Source organism: Diuraphis noxia, unplaced genomic scaffold, assembly GCF_037042655.1.
Source record: "Diuraphis noxia isolate RWA-SAM2 unplaced genomic scaffold, SU_Dnox_SAM2 contig0003, whole genome shotgun sequence".
NCBI lineage: Eukaryota > Metazoa > Arthropoda > Insecta > Hemiptera > Aphididae > Diuraphis > Diuraphis noxia.
The window spans coordinates 24862267-24885589 of NW_028301713.1; the positions used below are offsets into that span (position 1 = coordinate 24862267).

A 23323-nucleotide genomic window follows, 5' to 3' on the forward strand; every position below is an offset into this window, starting at 1 on the left:
GCCCGGTATATAGGAGTCTATGTATCCTAATTAAAAATTTAAAACTGTATACAAGTATACGGTGCTATAGTCTCGAATTTCATAATAAATAAAAATAATAACATAAAAGTGCGCTTTATCTATATATAAATTATAATTATAACTAATTTCTAATTTTTTTTATTACATTGTTTTGGTAAAACGTACCTAATAATTACATGAAATGCATGCCTATCCATTTTTTTAGCAGAAAATTTATAATTTTTTAGGTTTTCTCATTTCTTGTATTTAAATATAAATACAATAAAAGCTTATATACTATTAAAAATGTTTTGTTGTGGCAAAAAAAAATAAATTATTGTGCTATTTGCAATGCTTATTTTTTTTTATCTTCAATACGGGTACTATGAGTGTCTGAGCATGAATACATGACTAACTTGAATGGTGGGGGATTTCGTACTCAGTGAGTATATAGGTACGGGTAGAGAGGAGCACAGGTGAAACCGTATAACCAGAAAACTGCTGGTAAGGTCGTTCGAGGCTCCGCCGCTCCGGCAACACGGTTAGTACCGAGAATATATTGGATCGTGGTAAAAGTGTCGCGTTCGACGTCGGTAATAACAAATAAAAGAAAAATATTTTAAAAACAAAATAAATACAAATCGGCTCGTGATTGTGTGCGATCGCGTTGGTTTTTGTGAGTGACTACGGATATCGGGCTTATGTTTATTGACGCTTAAATAAAAATCAAACGTTCAAATAACTAAAATGACTGAGTTATAATGCAGTCTCGGTTCTTTCAGTGTGTGGTGTATGAGTGTACAAGTGGATGATAAGAATCCGTCAAAATTTCGAATGCACATAATATGTGCATATAAAAATTCTTAGAATAAACATAAACGCAACAAAGGTACTTTACACATTATACATTATAGATTAACTATGCCTAAAACAATGTAATTAATGCAAGCTAGATTTTAAATATTTCAATAAAATTGATTGAGTTTTGTAAAATTACAGATCTAGAAATATTTATAAAATAATAAATACATTTTTAATAATAAATAAATTGATGTTTATGATGAATATACCCAACTTATAGGCAGTGTGTTTATTATTTGATCTATCGTTAAAGTCACTAAATTATTTACTAGAAAACAAATAAGTATTGTAAATGTTACAATTACAAAATAAGATACACATCGATTTATGCCTAAATTTTAAATTCTAATACCTATTAGAAAAAAATCATCTGTAGAATTATAGATTTAAATATATTATGGGTTATTATACATTTCTTGACCGGTGCTTAATCTAACATCATAAGTTACATATTTGTTATTGTAATAGGCTTAAATGATTTAAAGTCAGAGCGGGTACAATATAGGTAGATATAAAGTACTATATACATACACAATTTTAACATATAAGTTATTTACATAGGTACATTTAAGATTCTTCTAATTAATGTTTTATTTAATCTGTGATATCGCGATGTAAGCGTGTAATCACTTAAGCGTGTACGTCTGTGTATCAAGTATAAACAAATACAATAAACTTTTTTTTTTTAATGTTTACAACACTGGATACTCTTGAGTCTTGATAAAAGGAAAGGTTTTTTAATAGTTATAAAATCTATATCAGTTACCGAGTTCTTTCATTTAGAAATATTTATCATTCGCATTTCGATTTAAGGATTGTTTATATTTATGTTAGATTCTTAGATAGAAATATTTATTATTTAAAAGTTTAAGATTATTTTAGGCGCATTATTTATTTCATCTCTCTAACCCATAGGAAACATAGTGAATTTGAGTTCAGCAGAACCAAATTTAACGTATATAGTTTATATATTTGAATCAGTTGACGTATTATCAAATTTAAAGTTCAAAGTTTATTGGTGTTTGTAATTTGTATGTCTGTTTTTTTATGATATTTAAATATTTATGCAAGCTATGAGTACAGGTATAGCATACAATCAATGTCGTCATTTGGGGGGGGGGGGGGGTGGCAAGGTGGTCATTAATTGTTCCTGTTTAATTTTAAAAGAAACTCGATGGGCCAGATCCCAGTTGTTTCGTTTCACCATTATTATATTTTACTAGCGCAAAATCATTCCTATTTTTATAATATTTCAAGAAAATATTATATTTAGTTCTACGAAATTATTGTTACAATGATAAATTGGTGATTACTGATTAGTAATAGCTAAATAATAATTGGAATATATTTATATTTAGACACACGCGTGGATGTGCATGAAAGTTGTTATATATGTGCAGTGTATGTTTGTAATGTTTGTATTTTAAGAAAGAAAAGGTACATAATATTATAGCTTGCGCTATCTGATTTTTTTCGTGTTACCCATTTGGGCTGTGACTGGTAAATACTTTTACTTACCTTTATTAAAAGCTGAAATGACGATGACGCCACTACAAACAAATTTAAATACCGTAATATACAAAACGCAATGTAAAGACATATATTATATGATTTTCTTTACTTAATGCTTGATAGTTAAATTTACTTTAATATTAAAGCTATCACACAAGGTTGGTTCTCCTGAACGCATACACAATGTTGCGTTTGGATCAAAGAGAAAAATTAAATGGTATATTTAAAAAAAAATCATACTTATAAATATAAGTATTCCTATAGAATACAATAGTTGATAATATTCATAAGCATTTGACTTACACGGAATTGATCAATAAAATACTACGATGTTAAATGTTTTCAGTTTATCAATAATAAATTAAATAAGTAAAAGTTTAAATCAATATATTGTCAATATACCTATAACAAAGTAATAAAACAAAATTATTATTTTTAATTTGTACTCCAATAATTGTTTTTTCTGTTTATGTAAAACGTGTTGGCTTAAGTTTCGCAATATCATAAATATTCTTATTTAAAAACGTTTTTTAATTTTAATTATTTTAATTTATTATTTAAAACAAGCAAGTATTAATATTCAATCGAACATTTTAAGACCAGTTGCAACAAAACTAACCTAGAATTTCTTTCAATAATCGATTTCCTACTTGTAGTCATAAACCTACATTAATATTATAATAATTCAAATTTCAAGATGTAAATCGGACTTAAATTCCAATAATTACGGTGGAGACTTAAACGACAAAAAATGATGGCAGTTAATGATAGGTAATTAAAAATTGATGTATACCTATTATTTTTATTTTTATAAGTGGGTATACATTTCTATGCATATTTACGGACTTCTTGCTTAACTTTAATTTATTCATATCTTTAATATAAGTTTTTAAAATAAACTACACAAATTCCACTATAATATGTATAAAGCAATCATCTAATGCTTGGACATATATTTATTTGTGCCTGAACCGCCAAAGTTCATGTTGATAATACATAAATTTAATCGTTAAAAAGATAATTGTTATTTATAACACATTCTGTTGATATTTTTTTTTTAAGAATAATTATTCTTTATACCAATGTTTCACTACTAAATATGCACTTAAAAAAAGTGGGTATGTCGCTCTGCTGTACAGTAGGTTACAAGTGGGTTCTGTAATGGATTGAATTAAATTTGAATTCAATGTTGTTGTATCATTGTATACGAAAAATGATTCTGAGCGGAGACGGTTTATCCGTCTAGGATATACCTATTATAGATTATTAAAAATTTTCAAATCTTAGATTTAAAAAGAAAAAAGTCGCTCAAATGTTTTGAAAATATTACCATGTCTAGGTAAGGTTAATATAAAAAAAACAAACCAAATTTCAAGTTTTCATAAATGTTTTTAATTGAATTACAACAAAAATACTCCCAAAGTTAAAATGTCTATAAATAATTCAAAAATGACTAAAATTTTCCGAACTTTAAACCGTATGGAACAAAATCCAAAATACAACAAAAAAGATCACCTGTCATTTTTAATTTGAAGGAATATTTCTCGTAGAAACGAAATTAATATTATAAAATTCGGAAATCGTACGTTTTTTCTTCTTTAACCGCTTTTATTTCGAGTACCTACCGTTTCGAAAATCGAAAATGGACATCTCTAAAGTACCAGCTTAAGAACATTACCTTTCGGAAAAAATACTACACTTGATACTTTTGAGTAATTTTAGAGGGAGAAAAAGTGTTTACAGAATAAAAAAGAAAAAGAAATAAACATCATTGTAAAACCAATACATTCCTCGCTCCGCTCACAATCTAAAAGTACAAACGTAAAGTCTTAGGTTCAAAATGTTTACTATGGTTACTCTTATACAGTCATCGCAATTCATTTTTTTCATAATATGACATAGCAATAGTTTTTGTGAAATACAAAAAACTAAAATTCATTTTAAGAAATAAGTTTTTCCAACAACGACAAGTCTAAATCTTAGTATCTGCCAAATCCTATACAATGTTTAATGAAATTATTTTATGGGGGTTTACATTCCCACTACAGACATTGTATTGTATACGTGAATACTTCTATATTGCATTGATAATATGTTTGTATGAACATTTTTAAGTTTACCTATAACTGTAAAAAATCAGCTAAAACATGATACTGGTGGTTTGAATAGAAATATTATGGCTCTTAAAAACTCTATAATTAATGCTTAAACGCCTTGTTACTATAATTCATTTTATTTCTCATAAAGATTAATTAATGTAGGTATATAAAAAGGTATAATTATATATAACGACATAATACAACATTTCATGTATTTTATTTAATAATAATATTAAATATCATAATAATTTTCAAGGATTTGAAACTGTCAAATAACAATAGGTACTTATATTATATTTTATATATGTGTAAAATAACTTGATATCCCAATAGCATTCTGTTTTTCAGTCTACTGTTTCGGTCTATCAATGTCAATCTCGAGTAATTTAAATATATATATATGTAAACTGCTATTTATATTTAAATAAAACTGTATTTAGCCTATCCTTTCTAAAAAAATCTGGACGCGCCCTGATTCCTGAAATCTTTAACTTATATAAATAATGGTAAGCATAATAACAAATAAGTAGTTCGGTTATGAATTTTAATACTTTATCAATTAAAAACTTGGCACAGAGAAAAAAATAACATTATTGTGTTGTACAAAAATGTATCTAACAAGATTTTGAGGTTAAACTTTGTACAAACAGTGGTTTGGAGACTTATAATTATTTAAATAGTCGAAATTAACATGATTTTTTAGGGTAGTCAAAAATACAAAAATGGCTATAAAATAATCACTTGGTATTAAAGATTTAGAGATGGCTTAGAGTTGTTGTGTTATCGTTAAATACTCACAGTTGTAGTTGTTCAATTATTTTAGTATATAATATAGGTACGCTATTAAATTTTGTGTGAGAGAGTTTCTTAAACCACAAAACCTTTTATATTTAGGTATATACATAGTACATATACAAACATTACACAAAAACTATATATTTAACCGTATAGATGCTGGGAACTGCTTTATTCATCCTTTAATATATATATTTTTTACTTTATTCCAACTAATAATTATACTATTAAAGTTGAAGAATATTTTTAAAAAGTTGGTACGTGTTTGAAGTATGCATAAACGTCGTGTATATATATTACGTAGGTCAATATTTCTGTGGGTATAGATTGGATAAAGACATCATAACGCTTGTTTCTATTTATGTAGCAACTTTAAATGACAATACTTATACTGTTATTATCATTGATTTTTAAAAAGTGTAAATTTTTTATAATATATACTCGTATTCGTACTGGTTGGTACTCGTTTATAACGATATTTTGAGTAATTACTGACCGTTGCAGTTGCATTTGTTTCCATTTGGCTGAATTGATGTCGTTTAAATTTGTGACTGGTTTAGGGCTGTAAACTTAGAAGTAGATAATAATAATAATTTAAAATTAATGAACTGAATTTAAAATTTAAGATTATTGTGGTGTTTTTATTTCAAAGCTATTCGAAAACAATTTCTCCATACACAGTTTTTCGAGTATAATTTTATACCTACAACAAAAAATATCTTATAAAATAGAAAATTTGAACTATTTTTATTGATATAAGTTTGGTAATAGGACTGATCCGAGATAGGACCCAGTTAAGGAACTCCTTGATAAAAATAAATTTGTATATAAGAACCAATCCGGTAACAGCCGTCATTACATTATAAGATATATAATCCAGACACAGTACAAGGGGTTTTCGCCACAGTTATTAAATCATCAGCTATTGGTTATAATAGTGTTATACTTTTTTCTATTATGAACTGTAATATATTATTATTATGTTTTGCAGGCGTCATCGACGTTCACCCGCAACCGCTAGGCGCTTGATAACTGCTGCAGTCCATTGTTCGTTTATCATTCTAAATTATTATACGCTACTTAGCTATAGTATATGATTTCTGATGTGGTAATAATTTGATGATGCGTGGGGTCACCGACCATCTAATATAACTCGCACGACCTCGCTGCCGTCGCCCCGACTGCAATATTGCAGGGGCCCGCGCTGCAGCACTATGTACCGGTCGAACTTTTACGAGAGCACGTGCCTGCGATGCTACCAGACGGTGTACCAGGTAGACCGGGTGGGCCCGCTCAAAGACTTCACGTTCTTCCACAGCGGATGCTTCAAGTGTGTGGTGTGTGGTACGAAGCTTACGCTGAAGACGTACTACAACAACCAGCACCGGCAGGAGGACAAGGAAGTGTACTGTTCGAGCCACGTGCCGAAAATCGGGCCGGGCCATCTGGACGGCACGTCGGTGGGCATCAGGAGCGCGCTCAACGTGCCCAAGTCGACGACGTACGTCAACGACCAGATACGCGGCAGCGGCAAAGGCACGTTCGACGCCGAGGCGCTCAACATCAAGCAGCACCTAAACGGCTCGACGCCCAACAACCGCGCGCAGTCGCCGCTACCGGCACCGTACATCAACTCGTCCACCCCGGACACCGGTTACCAGTACGGCCGGTTCGATGCATCGGCGCTGCACATTGCTCACGCGCTCCGCGCCACCGAACTCCACAAATCGTACCCAAACAAGAACGGTATCCGGGAGAAACCCATACACTGTTATTTGGTGAGTGTTCCGATCCTGTCTATAAACTTATTATTGCATTATTATGATTTTGGGCGCACCTGTCCGCTGACATATTTTCCACGATTTTTATATTTTATACGCTTATGTCGCAGTATGTATAATAGGTGTCTCTTAGTTATTAATTTTTAAAACATTTTTAACGTACATGTAGAAAACAACAGCAGGTACTCGTGGTTTAGGTACCTATTCAAATTAAAAATGGTACTTAATAAGTATATCATCGATTATAAATACTGGTATTTTTAACCATTGAATATATTTATTTCAAATTATATATTTAGGTACTTTATTTTTTTAATCATATTATTAACTTTTTTTTTTTATTATTTTAATAACAATTTTTATTGTTTCAAGTAGACAATCATTAAAAATATATAAATCTAAAGTTTATCATATTTAAGAAAATATTTGGACATATTTTGTTCTGTGTTGAGACAAAATTAGACAGAATGCAAAAAAACATTGATTTTCTAATGTGCCAAATAAAGCATGTACCACGGAATGAATAAGCTATTTCCAAGCACATTTAGAGTATTATAGAGGAATAGAAATTCCAAATTTTTTTAGCTCTGTTACTTTAATTGTTTATATGGATTATAGATAGAAGATAAAACATATTTACTGTAGAAATTGAAACGCCTAATAGTTTTTGATGTATAATAGACTATAGGCGCTATGTTTTTTCGACTATTTAATTTATTTTCGAATGTTTAGACTGTATGTATACGTGTATACTTACATCATTTGCATAACTCGAAACAATACAACAAATAAATTATTATACTTACGTATATACTCGTCATGTGTGCGAACTGTTTGTGGTTAAAACAATTAAGAATCGGCGAAAGGTCTTTTTAGATAATTTTACGTAATATTCACTCGAGTTACGCGTTGCACACGTTCGGAATGCTTTGAATATTAACACCCAAACCTCTTTCTGTTACATGTACATCATAGTTCGTCAAATGTTTTTCTCATAATTCAAATATGTTTAAATTCGAGTCTATATAGTACCTACAATATCTATTAAACTTATGTATATAAGGTGTTAAAATGAAAAAAACCTATGTTGTATACGTCAATAGCATCGTTAATGCAATGTACAGAAATGGATTTGTTATCGAATTTATTGCTTATTGTTTTTGACGATTTTACAAAGCAGTCGTAAATATTTTTTTTAAACTTTAAATACCTAGTGTTTATGTTGTATTATTGTCTACTCATGATGTATAATCTGTTAAATATAAATAATGGAAGAGATAATAGATAGTATGATAAGAGATAATATGATTTCAAAATTCGAATTATATATTATGTATGTACATTGTACACTGTACATAAAATAATATATTATACTTAGTGCGTATGATTCATTGATAAATAAATAAATAAATAAATTAGATAATTCTCAAATTTAATCGTTCATATCCCGAAACACATTTTTTTTAAACATATACATTTATGACACACTTGGTTTTTATCATTATTTGTCATTCGCTAATAGTTTTTTTCTTCAATACATTAATTCAATTAAAACTATAAAATAAAAATTTACCCAACAGTAAAATGCTACATCAACTCTAAGTATTATATGAATGCGATTGTATATTTCAATTAATACTGAATTCTTAGAACTCTATTATAGTTAATTTGCTACTCTCGGAAGGAAAGTAGTAGGTACTGTTGTTAAATACTTCCAATACAATTTTCTCATTTTATTTAACGTTTGTAAGATAATCAATAGTGCAGGAACAAAACAATTATTTTATCCCGGTAAAATTTAAAAATTAAAGAAGCAAACATATAGGACATATTTAATAATATTGAAATGTTTTGTTTTGTGTGTTCAATTTAATAAAAAGCAATTTAATATATGGATTAAATAATGCGTGGTAATTCAATAATCATAAAAAAAAATATAAATTTGAATTACTGTTTGTATTACATTGGTCATTAAGAACAATCTGTTTTTTCTCGCATACCTATGCTTTAAACAATTTCACTCTATTTAATAATAAGTTGTGGACAAACTTTTGTTATTTAGGATATTATTTTATTTAACATAAAAAAATCATGATTTAATAATTAAAAAAGAAATAATTATGATGGGTCATATTTTGCTGATATCGTTTATGAAATAAGAAAGCGAATAAGATGAATTTAATGTTCAAACAGTCTAGGAAACAGGAAGTTTTTCTAAGTGAAAACAAAATCGTTCGGTTGTTGTAATTGGTCGGAAATGACTGGGCGCCATCCCAACTGTTGTACACGCCTTATACGAACGTTACAAAAAATAAAATTAAAATAAGTACGCAAACTTAACGTAGTTGAGACCACCACAAACGTGATGGCGAGAATAAAATTAAGGAAATTCGAATTTCGCATGTATTGTATATTTTGTATACGATTTCGTCGCTTCAAAAATCATGACAATTAATTTATTTCATTACAAAATACGACCGTATAAATTCGGTCGAAAAGCGAAGACCCGACATTTTCATTATATACATATATCACGCGTATTAAATACTATTAATATAGGTACTATTTTGGTAGTCTCTACTCTCTCTCTCTCTCTCTCTCTATCTTCCCCTCGTGTATATACACGCACATACATACTACAACAGTAAATAATAGCCGACGACAACGACTATACAGATACATTCGGTAGCGGTGGTGCAGGTAGCGTACCGATCGTTGTGCGCGGTGAATGGAATGTCGATTCAGGGAATGAAGTGCAATGACAGTGTTCTTTTAGAATTTTGCGGTTCTCTCTGGCGCTGCGGTGTGCAGACCTACTGCAATTTATTTTTCTAGTTCACGCTTTATTTGGCTCATATTATATATATTATATATATATATATATATACATATTACACACACAGTGTATTAGATACGGTAAATATTGAAACGGAATTACAACACGAATAATAATAATAATAAACGAAAAAGAAGACGCGGTGGACGAAAAAATAGAAAATAAAAATATACAGTCGAATCGATTTTTTTGGAATTAAAAAAAAATTGCGGTAATGAGAGTTGATTTAACTTATTACTTTTTAGTTCGATATCTGCATGTAAACGTTAAGACAATGTAGGTATAATAATTTGACTTCGGCGAGCGACACCGCGTTGACTTTAACAACCATCTCGAATTCGTTGTACACATACCTAACTATATATGTATAGCAATAAAATGACATGTGGCTATACGTGTGTAACGTATTCCATTCGCATATATAGCCATATAGATAGGTAGTATGTACGTCGTTTTCGCAGCGGGGACATGGGTTAGGTCTTTTCGGCCTACAAGTACTATAGAAACCTCGCACAACAGCACAAGGACATATTATGCAAAAAGATTATTACCGCGGTAAACAGAAAACAAAACCATCTTCATCGTATTAGCAATGACGATAGGAATACACTGTTATGTACCTGCATTTTAACAGTTTACAGGTATATCATTATCATTATACACACGAAAGATATACATATACAAGTAAAGTTAGGTTAAGTTTAACAGTGTTCGTTTTAATGCTTTTCGCACAAAACCATAGCTATAATGAACAAATTAGATTAGTTGTGTCCTTGAGGCACTTGATATTTCCTACAGTACCTACGGTGAAATATAAGACTAGATATAAGTTATAACCTCCTCCGTGCAGTGTCCTATATAATGTAATATATACAGTGAGTGTTCATTTAACTTATAATATATATATATATATATATATATATATATATATATATATATATATATATATATATATAATCTCAAAAAGTAATTACGTTTTGAAAATATTTTTTTTTTTTACATAATAATTATAAGACATTAACTTTTGGAAAAATATAGTATTTTATATCTTCATTATTTTTTAAGTTGTATTGGGTGTCGTCGTGTTGGAATAATTTTAAATTTTAAATTTGTTTGTTTGTAATGCAATTAAAAATAGTAATTATATGATATGATATACTTATATACTGTGCGATACTGATTTTAAAAGAAACACAAGAAGTTTTAAAGCAAAATAAACGACGATTCGTGTATTTAAAAATTGTCAACAATAAATTTAACGAAAAAAGTTCATGCCTTAATCATTGTTGTGGCACTAAATACTAAAATATATTATTATTATAATAACTTAATATATAGTCATATAATACACACGTAAATGATACTTTGGAAATTAACATATTTTAATAACATGAAATATTTATAATAATATCATGCGGGTCACACTAAATAAAAATGTTTTGTATTTTTTTTCGCGGTACTTATTTAAAAAATCAAAACAATAAGAAATAATAATTTAGGGACGTTAAATGAATCGTGAAAAACACGATTTAAACATAATGTGTCCTCTATTAGAGGTATATATGCTTGTAATAATATGTGAAGCATTCCAAGGATTTTATGCGTATATAGTACTATATAGTAGTCAAAGTCGACTGTCACGCAACCGTTGAATTCTAAGACTACACGATTAAAAAACATGTATTTTCACAAAAATAAATGATGAACCATACATAATTTATGTATATAATATGTAGGTAGGTACCTATATTATTATTATTTTAAACGATGCGATTGTGTGTGGCGCACAATATTTTATGATTCTCGAATTTTTATTCTAACCCAGAAAAAAACGTATGGTTTTGCGATTGTACATATTATCATTAAAATACCAAAAAAGGCGTACCTAACGCTATCCCGTGGGCCGTGATCGCTGTGCAGTTATCGTGATGGTCGTATAAATCGTACGAATTACGCGCGTCTTTTATTGTATATTTCTTAAAAAAACCTCCGTGATTTAGCGAATGATTTTAATTTAGCAATATACTACTTAATAATATTATATTAAACTCCAAATCACACGAGACCATCTTTAATTTGTTGTATGCAAAAACACTGCTGTATATATAACATTAAACATTATATCACTATTATTGGACGTCGGGCAACACGGTTTCCTGTTTTACTCAATTAAAAATTCAAATAAAAACTAGGTACACAATGAATCAACACGGTAAATGTATATTAAAGTGCGATGTTGCCGAACTTACCCCGAAACATATTGTGTATCCATGACGTCATGCTTCAATCATCACCTCATCCTCCCTATATAGATACCTATAGGTACAATAATTTTATATACACGTGTATAATCTCACAAGTGGGTACGTCCATATATTGTATATAGGTACGTATTTTGTGTATTACTTTCTTCGTCCATCCACGCCGAACCGGTTTATTTCAACATACGTCTACGAATTTTATATTCTCCTCCCCCTTCTTGGGAGTAATGTTATTTTATTTTTCATTTTGGACTTTTCAGGCATTTAGACTCCTCGAGTTACTCGAATAAAACTTCTTCTTCCCGTTATTTATTTAGTTGGCTGTTTTTCTTTCAATTAGATAACAAATATAATATAATATAGGATGTGGTTTTCAAAAATGTAATGCACGTTCGATATAGAGTTTTTTTAGTTTTTTTTTTTTTTAAATAAATAACTTCATAATATTATCACGATCGCAGAATATTGATCTAGTCGAGGATCTATAAGATCAAGGAAAATAGAAAATTGAATCTATTGATTTTTCGTTGATTGCACATATATATTAATTTATAATATTATATATTTTATTCTGTTATTCTCTATCCCACACCTAATTACTAAGTAAACATTACACACCTATGTTGTATTCCTACATATATACGACTTGGACGAGTGGCGTCAGGGGCCCAGTGTGTGCGAATATCATATAAGTACGTCTATATATACGTCTGTAATATTATATATTACATGATATATACATACCTATCATATTATATAGTATAGTGATGGTTATAATATTATGTGGCACGCCGGGCGAATACTGATGTATTGTATATAGTCATATAGAATTATTGGGTGATTTACAGGCGTGAAAAATCGGCACGAAATTTACGTGTTTATGTACAATGTCAATACCGTGATATTAAGGTCAGCCGGTCACACACCTATTTATATACAAACACATTTTATTATTATTATTGTTATTGTAAAGCGATGTATACTATGGCTATATATATATATTTAGGATGGTAGGTACACGCGGCGCAGGTATACACTCTTGATCACGCACGAGCTTATGGATTATGTCGTACTCTTATGTTGTTATGATCGTGAGGTAGCAGCAGCCAGATAGGAATATGAAACCGGTATACGGTATACGGTATAACTACTCTGTACGTTGACAGACTCGTAGGTATATACGCGTTTACAATAATAAATAATAATACATTGGTTCAGCCGGACACGCGGTATGCTCACGTATGGTACCTACGTATACAGTTTAATTTGATTAGTCATTAAGTGGTAACCGTGTACATGGTATAAATAGGTGCGATTACAAGCTGGGTGCCGCTGTATTTTGGTGACCTGCAGCAGTACTATACGAGTACCTGTGTTATATAAATTTAACGGTCGAAAAGTATGAGTCATAAACTCATAACTATAATATATATCACAACGTTTTCTAAGACCTACCTGGTCAGTACCTGCTGAAACGTGTTTTTTTAATTCCCTCTTTCGTTTTTTTCGGAAACCATTTTCAGCTATATGCAATTGCATCTTAAACAATCGTCATTGCCACCGGCCTGTGTGGAATTCACCAAATTCATGTAATACCAGAAACGGATATGCGTTTTAATGGGCTCCAAATAATCCTCTAACACCGATATTATCTATATAAGGCAACAACCGTTGGCAGTGGCGTGCCCGCAGAAGTTTTCAATGGTGGGAGGGGGTGGTATGTTATAAATACATATAATAACACATTTTACAATAACTTTTTCTAAAACAGCTCTTATAACTAATAAGTTGTTTTCTGTGTGTTGGCAAAATAATACCATGGGGGATATAACCCCTAACCTTCCCCCTGACGCACGCCACTGACCGTAAGTTTCCATTTAACGGAGTTTGCCTGTAAAACAGAGATTATAATATTCAATGCGTATCGATTTAAAACAAAACCTATGCACTGACGTGTTTTTTAAATATTTATTTTACAGCGATTGAAAATTAAAAGTTCCGGGGAATTTTATAATACTATTTTTAATATTATCATATTATTATATCAGTGGTTGACTTGGGAACAAAGTAGTAGTCGTACTCTAGTTACTTTAAAAAAGTAGTATCCCTAGAATTTTAATCAAACTTATATAACTATAGGTGGGTGGTTCATCCTAACACCACCTTTTATGGCACCAAGAAGCATAATAAAAAATGAAGAAATACATATCAATAAATCATAACATTCATAACATATAAAATAATATTATAATTTATTAGGTATAACTTAAGGCACTCTTCACTAAAAATATACAAAACAATGAAAAACTCTTATATGTGTAATATATAGTATAATTATTAATTATAATTATATACGTCTTCATTTAAAAGATTCCAGAGTTCAGAATAATTATTATAACTTTTGTTTTTTACTTATTATTTGGACTGCATACCTCATTTGCATCTCTTCTTCCATTGAAGATCCATGACTTTACGTAATTGACTATAGATTAAAAGCTATATTTCTGAAGGACCAACACATTGTATGAAAAGCAGTGAAGAGATGTGTTGTTTAGTTAATTAGCCAACCAGTTCCATGCGTTCCCCTTTAAAAAAAGAAGTAAGGGTAAGCTTGAGTATCTTAAAAATTAGTTGAGGTACTTTTTCCCCCGCCCCTCCCTCACAAGTAAACCACTCCAATAGGCAATAATAAATGTTTCAAATCAACAATTAAAATTAACTTAAGTTTATTCTCTCTTCATTAACTAAAAATATATGTTGGTAAAAAAAGTATGGTTTGAAATTTACTATAATGCTTTATTGAAGCTCGGCCATTTTGGTTCATAGAATTAAGATTTTAAACTTAGTGTTTATTCATATAATGTTAAAACTTCAAATTGATTATTTTTACGACTTGAGTTAACTATTATATTTGATTTATAATATTTGTTTTATATTTTATGTATTTATAGGATAAAGACGAACAGACTAGGTTAGAAATGAAACATCGTAAAGAAGAAGACGATTTGTACAGGAAGTTTGCGAAGCAACGGGAAGCCGAAGACAATCGTATTAAGGAAGAGATAAACGTGAGAATAATTATTATTATAAACACTTCTAAATTGTTTTAACTCACATTTAGAACTTTTATATTCAGAATAAATTACATTTTTATATGCATTTAAATTCTTATTTAAATATATTTTCTTAACATTTTGGTATTATGATGTATGTAGAACGAATGGGAAAAAGAATTGGAAAGGCTGACCATACGCTTTGAGAAAGAACTTCAAACGAAAAGAAAACGGCCGGATGAACAAAAAGTTCTTACGTTAAAGTTGCAACAAGAACGAGACAATCTCGAAAAGAATATGACATTAAGGAGGGACAAAAAGAAAGAATCGCTAACCAAAAAACTGTTGGAACATGAAAGGTAAGAACCATTAGTGAATAAAATATATGCTTAATAGTATAGGTAGATAATACAATTTATTACGATATTTACGAGATATCTTATAAAAAAAAAATGATTCTTTCGAAGTTTTGTTTTTAACAATACTACAGATATATTATAATAGGTGATTAATATTGTATAGTCTAAATTTCGGGTAGCTGTGAGTAGATATTTATGCAGGCATCATTATATTATATATAATGAATACCAAAGTTTATTACATAAAACAAGACTTATCAAATGGAAACTAGTGGCATGCAGTGACCACGATGTTGCAAACCTAAACTAATACTTTTTTTTTTTTCATTTAAAGGTTTACAGGCTTGAACTGCTATGGTTATTAGCCGACATTTTTTTTTTTTTTTTTTTTTTGAGAAAAATAGGAAAAAAAAAGATTACAATATTTGATTAATGATAGATTATTTAGGTAAGTTTACAATTGAATATGAGCTTAAACTATATTTTATTGATAAGGTTGTCTTTGGTGATGAGTTGGATGATTTTTGGAGTAGATTCTACGTTGAGGGCTTCTTTGATGTTGGGTGGGAGGTTGAGGAGTGTGGGAGTTGGATCGGGCAATCTTCAAAAATATGTCTTATGATGATAAGAGTTAGGCATGTGTTGCATATAGGAGGTTGGTCTTTACTGATAAGAAAGGAGTGTGTAAGAAGGGTGTGGCCGATTCTGATGCGAGTGATAGCAATATTTTAGTGTCGTTTGAGGTTCGGGGGAGTATACCATTGTTTGGTTGAACTTTTAATGTACTTTAGTTTGTTGGTTGGGGGATGGTGTCCCAGAGATGTTGCCATGACTTGAGGGTTTTATGTCTAATTGATGTGAATATGTCGTTGGAAGATATTTTATCAATGGTGTTGTCGTGTTCATTTTGACTGGCCAAGGAGGCTGCTTCGTCGGCCATTTCGTTTACTTTTATGCCTACATGGGTACCCACATGAAGTCAATATTTTTTTGAGTGTTAATTAGTTCCGATTGAGTTGTTTGGGTGATTTCATTTTTTGGCCACGGGTACTTTTAATACTTTTGTTTGTCAGTATAATCAGTTAAATTCAGTTTATACACATATACCATATCAGCTTACGCGATTACTTCACATCATAAAAAATCATACGTTTAGGAACAAATATTATACAGGTGCCCCTCAGTATCAGATAGGTATAGAAAGAAAACTATTACAGTATAGTACTTTAAACGAAATGATAGGTTTCTACTTTCTTGTACTGCTAAATAATTTGTTTATAAATTACGTAGTATGTGATTCCTAGTGAAAAAATTATAAATGTATACAGTTAAATAATAGTTAAAAAAGGGGGGAAATATTGACATTACATTATAAGTACTTATTACCTAATACCCCTACACTCTTTCTTGAAAAATTGCAATCTATTGACAGCTTCATTCTTGAATAGGATAAAAAGGGTTAAATCACTTCGTACGTATTATATATTACAACGATTATTTGAATACGATGTGGGGAAAGAAAAGTAATGGACTAAAATCATAACTTTCTGTTGGTACAGAAACGGCTGTGAACGGGTCGCCCTGGTGGACGGGTTGCAACGGTGGGAGGGGGTGGGTGGATTAACGGAATGTGCGGTTGGTACCTACACAGATATAATACGCGTGTATATGATGTTATGATACTTGATTATAAATTTAAAATGTGTATTATTTCCAAACCAGATTATACTGCTATACATATAATAGAGTGCGCACATAATACACATATATATAGTAATATTTATCGGCGGTACGCCTGTACCAGTGTACTCGGTATACCATACTTATTACCTATACTACACACACACACATCCGACGAGGACCGTCGGCAAACGCATTAAACATAAATTACATATTTTATATTTATATATTGCGCGAGCGCGCGCGTGTGTGTACAAAATGATGCCCCCTATGGACGTAATGAAACTGAATCCCGGACGGGTTTGTTCACTTCAATGGAATGCAGCTCGGCGAGGAGCCTTGTCGTCGCGCGGTATCGCCTCGCGTTTCGTGAATATTATATGCACCGCGACGTCGTCAGACGCCGCGGGTTTAAAAGCGCCGCAGCAGTTTCCACCACCGCGGCCGTGTCTGCAGCAATATATCGATCGCGCAATTTTCATTTTTGTTCTCTCGATCGGCGATTGCCGTTTCGTGCTGTAGACTGAATCCGTATATATATTATATAGACGGTCTTGAAGGTATTATAATACCGCACGGTATCGTATGTGTATAGTGATGATTTCGGTATCCGTATGGCAGTACCGCACGCATTGTAAAGCTTTCATATAAAAAAAAAAATAATAATAATAAAATAACATCGTTTTATGTATATGTAATGTATAATATTGTAAACCCCTCCTCACTTCATCGTAGTGGCCCTGTCGGTAAATTTTGGATCTCTGTATAGTCTGCAGCAGTATGGACGGAACTATTATTTGTAGTTGCATCAGCTGTAGGTATAATATATTGTATATTATATACGTAGATAGGTTTAATATAGGCACATTTTTATTGTTTACGGCGGTTTACCGGTATCGCGTCTCATCCGCAGGTAACTGAATAATAATATTATTAAATCACGTACGCGGGAGAAATTCTTAAGACATGCGAATATCCCCCGAGGTTCACGGTTAAGCTAACGAAAACACGAGGTGTCAGCTGGTATATTAGATTTAGAAGTAGTGAGTAGTGACTGTATAGTGAGTCATGCGTTATTGCTGTCGAGAGTTTCTAAATCCTATCGACTATCGTTTATCATTAATGTTGAGTTAGCGTTTCCGACTTAGCGGTTATTAACATTGTTTAACTTAATGATAGAAAATCTGTAATATAGATAAACATAATTACAAAAATAAATTAAATATCAACTATTTTATGGTATGAAATATTCACCAAATGTACCAAATATTATTTTCTAATATTATGAACTCGTTTTTTGTTTTCTCGTGTTTTAACTGAATCGGTGAATTAATATTATTTTTAATGTATAAAAATAAATAAATTAAATACGATTTATTTGCAAATAATGAATACTATTTAATATATCAGTCTGTTAAAATAATATGTAAAATCTTTAAACTTAAGTTCACACACTACATTAATTAAGTGAACGCAGACAAAAATTAGACATTTCTAATACAAAAAATATTTTAATTATATAATTGAAAATTATCAGTGGGATATATACACATTACATATATTATATTATGTCTTCTGGGTTCGACTTTATCGTGTATATGTGAACTACTTTCGATTTTAAATCGTGGACACGAAATCCACTTTCGTCGATCGAAATTATAAAAACTGGTTGATTATTTGTATTTTGTAAAAATATTTATATAATCATGCATCTATTATCATCTATATGAAATTATAATCAGACAATTTTTATCTATTATTTCATTTTGAAGTTTTATCAAGCTCCAAAGTCTCTGAATTATTCCCCTCAATTACTTGAAACAATAATATTTTGTTTCCGTCAATATATTATTATAATTTAAATCTATAGAAATATACGACTAACGCGTACGTGTACTCTGGTGCTCAAAATATCATTAATATCCATTAAAACTTTAATTTGTAAAATTCTATATTATATGGGATTTCACTTAAAAAAAAAAAAAATTATGCACGAACTATAGCCTATATGATATATAAGAATCGGATCAAATGTTAGGATCGTGCGATACCGTCGTCAGTCTGTCGTGGTTCTATATAATATTTTAATGTAATATAATATAAAATTTCTAGAAAATTCCTGTAATTCAGAGAAATCACAATAATCACCATTATAATATATACCTACGAGTACAACATTTTTTCTAAATTATTATCATTATTCTACACTGTATACTAGTATGTTTTGGTAAAAAGAATATTAGCGATAATAAAATAATAATAATTAATAACCGCGTCAATATTGGTTTTCGTGCACGAAATTATATGAAGTGGAGTAAACAGGCGGAAAAGGTAAAAAAAACGAGATTGATGAAAACCATGAAACTGTATATAGACACTACGTGCGTGCACACATATTTACTTATACATACTTATATACACTTTCACGTACATGTATACAATACACATTTATATAAATTGTATAATTAATATTATAATTCATGAGTGAGTCGAGGTTAGGTTATCGTTCGAGTCGGGAAAAAGAAATGAAGTTTCCTCCAGTGGTGTATAGTTATAGATTCATGTACATCTATATCTATATAAATAAAAATTAAATGTCTGTTGATAATCGCATCTACTTAGAACGATTGGACCTATTTTGCTTATTATCATTTTAATGTTCGAATACTCCTAGCTTTTTACGGTAAGAAAAATCAAAAAAGTTACCCTGGGAGTTGAAAAATTTGGCAAAAACTAGAAATGATTTTCATATGGTATTTTTTTATGCACATTTTTTAATTATAAGGTTGTCACAAGTCATAATGAATAATACGCGATACCTATAATTTCTTTACCTTCTTCACTACAAGTTTTTACCATGTCTTAGATGACCGACTCTATCGCCTCTTCTCATCTACCCATTTTCAATAACCACAAATAAACTAAATCTCTGCAGTACTATATAGTCATACAATTAATATGATATATTATTTCAATTCATCCAGTTCCTGTTCCTAAAGTGCCTTATCTAATCATCCTTTTAGATTTTTCACATTGTTGGTAGGTAACTCAAATTAAGATAAATTAAAAGACAAATTAAGAAATGGTTGCAAAATATAATGTGACATTATATCAATAAAATAAAATGGGTAGTATGTATAAGTGGGGAATAAGATATCTAAGAATACTTCGTAGTAAGAAATTAGGTAGGGATAGGTAGGTAATAGGCAACAATAGAATGGTGGTTTTTTTTGTGCGGATGATATGGTTTGGAGATAATGATTAAGTCAGAAGTTGTAATAAACAAAAAATAATAATGTTTTCTTACACATAGGTAATAGGTATATGTGATATGTCATTGTTTTAAGTGAATCGATTTATATGCTGTATATACAATACCATAATGATTTACACACAAATAAAATCAGGAGATGTTGTAAATTTACCTCAAAATCGTATTGAGATATTTTAAATCAATGCAAATGCGTCTATTATTAACATGTTATATTGTTATATGCATGGTGTTAGGTGAGTGTCATACTGTCACAAAAGTCGTTAATGCGATATCCCACCATCACCCCATCTCACCCTAAAAAATTATCTGGTGTCGCCACGGATAAATACGCTACATATTATATATCATATATACACCATACGGTTTCCGCGTGTGTTCCGATCCAGTGACGGAACATATTTGATCGACCCAAACGGTAAACACCGGCACGTAGCGGTAAACGCACCGCACAGTGTATTTTTTGCCCACCGGACCTTGACTATCTCCTCTCTATCTATTGGAATATTTTTTCCTTGGTTTTTCTTCTTTAATATTATTCTTTTTCTAAACACCAACCATAGATATTATGGTTTATATAGTGTTCGTGTGAATATGCGTTCGTTGTAAAAATAAAAAATTTATATAATAATATAATATATTAATATATACCTATATAAATACGATATATCTGATAATAAAAAAATATCCAGGTATTATGTTTAAGACATTTTGTATCACCGCCGGTATTATAACGATATTCATATTTAATACTATTAATTTAGATTTGAATAAATATAGTTAGGTACTTCACGTTCAGTAATAAGTATGTATCTATACTTACAAACGAACTTATAAGCCCGATGTGATTGAAATTCAAGAGTTTTTCAAAGACGGTATACAATATACAATATTAATTATACATAGTATAGTTTAACATTAAAAAAAAAATGGTTATAAACCATGTGTTAGATTCAGTGATTATTTGAATTTGACCGTTATTTTAATGCGTGAAATCTATAATAAGGATTATGAAAATAGCTACATAAATTATTGTAAAGGTATACCTGTGTATTTTTATAATTAATTAGAACAGTCTTATATTTAAGGACACGATGGGTGCAGGCTCAGATGACAGAAAGTTATGAACAAAAATGTTCGCCACATACAATAGTCATCGTCTCACAGACATGATTTCTATATGATAAATTAAATATTATCTCGTTTATTTTCTACTATCGCACGTATGAAACGGAATTTAAAACATCTATTAAACATCTCTATTTGCCGTAATAATATTATATGATAGGTTAGTACAATATTATTATTTATTGAATACTTTATGTCATGAATATTTTTAAAATTCACAAAAATTTTGTAATCAAGTATATCAGTGCATCATTTTTACTGTCAACTATATTTTTGTTCTCATCTTTGTGTTCCGACTTTATACTCCCATGAATTATTTCACTGTGTTACAGTTTAAATTCATAAACTCAAATCTTGTGTCATGAACTCATGACAAACGAATTTATCCTCGACTTAGGGTAAAAGAAAGAATGATAATTTTTTCAACGTGAAGCAAATAGGAACGTCAATTAGTTTCGGATCAGTTAGAAATAAATGCGGCAATACGCGCAGTCAGAGGAAAAGTTCTGAATTAAAAAAAAAAAAAACTTCTAGTCTTGGCCTAAATAACATAATTGTATTCAATTAAAACATTTGTATATAATAGAACGCGTGAAGCTGTTTCAAATAGAAAATTCATTGGAAATTCCCACAAAATAAAAACTACAAAACAGTATATAGGCATTTGTTCCTATACTGTACTTATAATAAAAATAAAAACATTATCTGTAACATATACAATATAATTGGGTGTATAAAACTATTTATTTAATTCCATACTCAACTAAAATTATAAAAATTATAAGCCATGATAGGGGTAACTATGGATTTTTAATGTTTAAATTGGTTTTTTGTTTATAAATGTACACGTCGCCTATATAGCCACTATTATACGACGTTGCTTGATAATTTCCGTCCAATATATTTAATATTATAGAATAGGATTAAATTCTTCGTAAATGCAATAGTATACTAACCCAATCAATAAATATCTAGGATTAGCTATATATTTACTAGTATTATGTAAACGTCTTTAAACTATAAGACCATCGTGGATGAATTTAGGTACTTTATTCTTTAAATGCACATTTTTATTTTCGTGCAGTTGACGAACTTGACGTGGTGTCAGATGATAATACGACTGAGATAAAATGTATAGAAAAATTTAACGAATTTAACAGAATTTAATCAAATTACATACTTTCTGTAAACTAACGCTACAGTTTACGCTACCTAGTCATATATGTAATATGTATACATATAATATTGTACATAGTATGACTATCGATGATTCTTCTTAGACCATAATATAATACCGTATAGTAAAATAATAATACAATACGTAATGTGCACGATATATTGGAGTATTGGGCAACTAGATCGATTCGTTATTACTTAAATAATTTTAAATAAACACAGTTTTATTGTTGACAAGATTAAATCCACAGATTGAGTGGAACAACTGTTGCATATATATGTCGACGAAGTATCGATGTTTGTCAAATCTTCCCGTTGGTGATTCAAAACATTTAATATTAATTTTAAATCTTTCTAACACGTTTAAAAACTGCTGGTATAAGCGTTCTTAACTGAAAAATGTTCATTATGTATAGACTGCATGTACTTCACGATGTCCCAAAACTTTATAACTAGTTATCTACAAAATATACGCTACCGGTCAGGCCGTCATCGCCAACATTATTATCAT

General features: G+C 30.1%; 1 protein-coding gene across 1 annotated transcript in view; it reads left to right on the forward strand.

The window, feature by feature from the left end:
- Nucleotides 1–518: 518 nt before the first annotated feature.
- Nucleotides 519–23323, forward strand: part of Hil (peptidase hillarin) — a 41272-nt gene continuing 18467 nt past the window's right edge. The window contains exons 1-4 of the mRNA XM_015520354.2: nt 519–889; nt 6259–7045; nt 15097–15213; nt 15361–15557. Of these exons, the coding sequence (XP_015375840.1) occupies nt 6482–7045; nt 15097–15213; nt 15361–15557 (878 nt within the window). The 5' untranslated portion in view covers nt 519–889; nt 6259–6481. The remainder of the gene's footprint in view (nt 890–6258; nt 7046–15096; nt 15214–15360; nt 15558–23323) is intronic.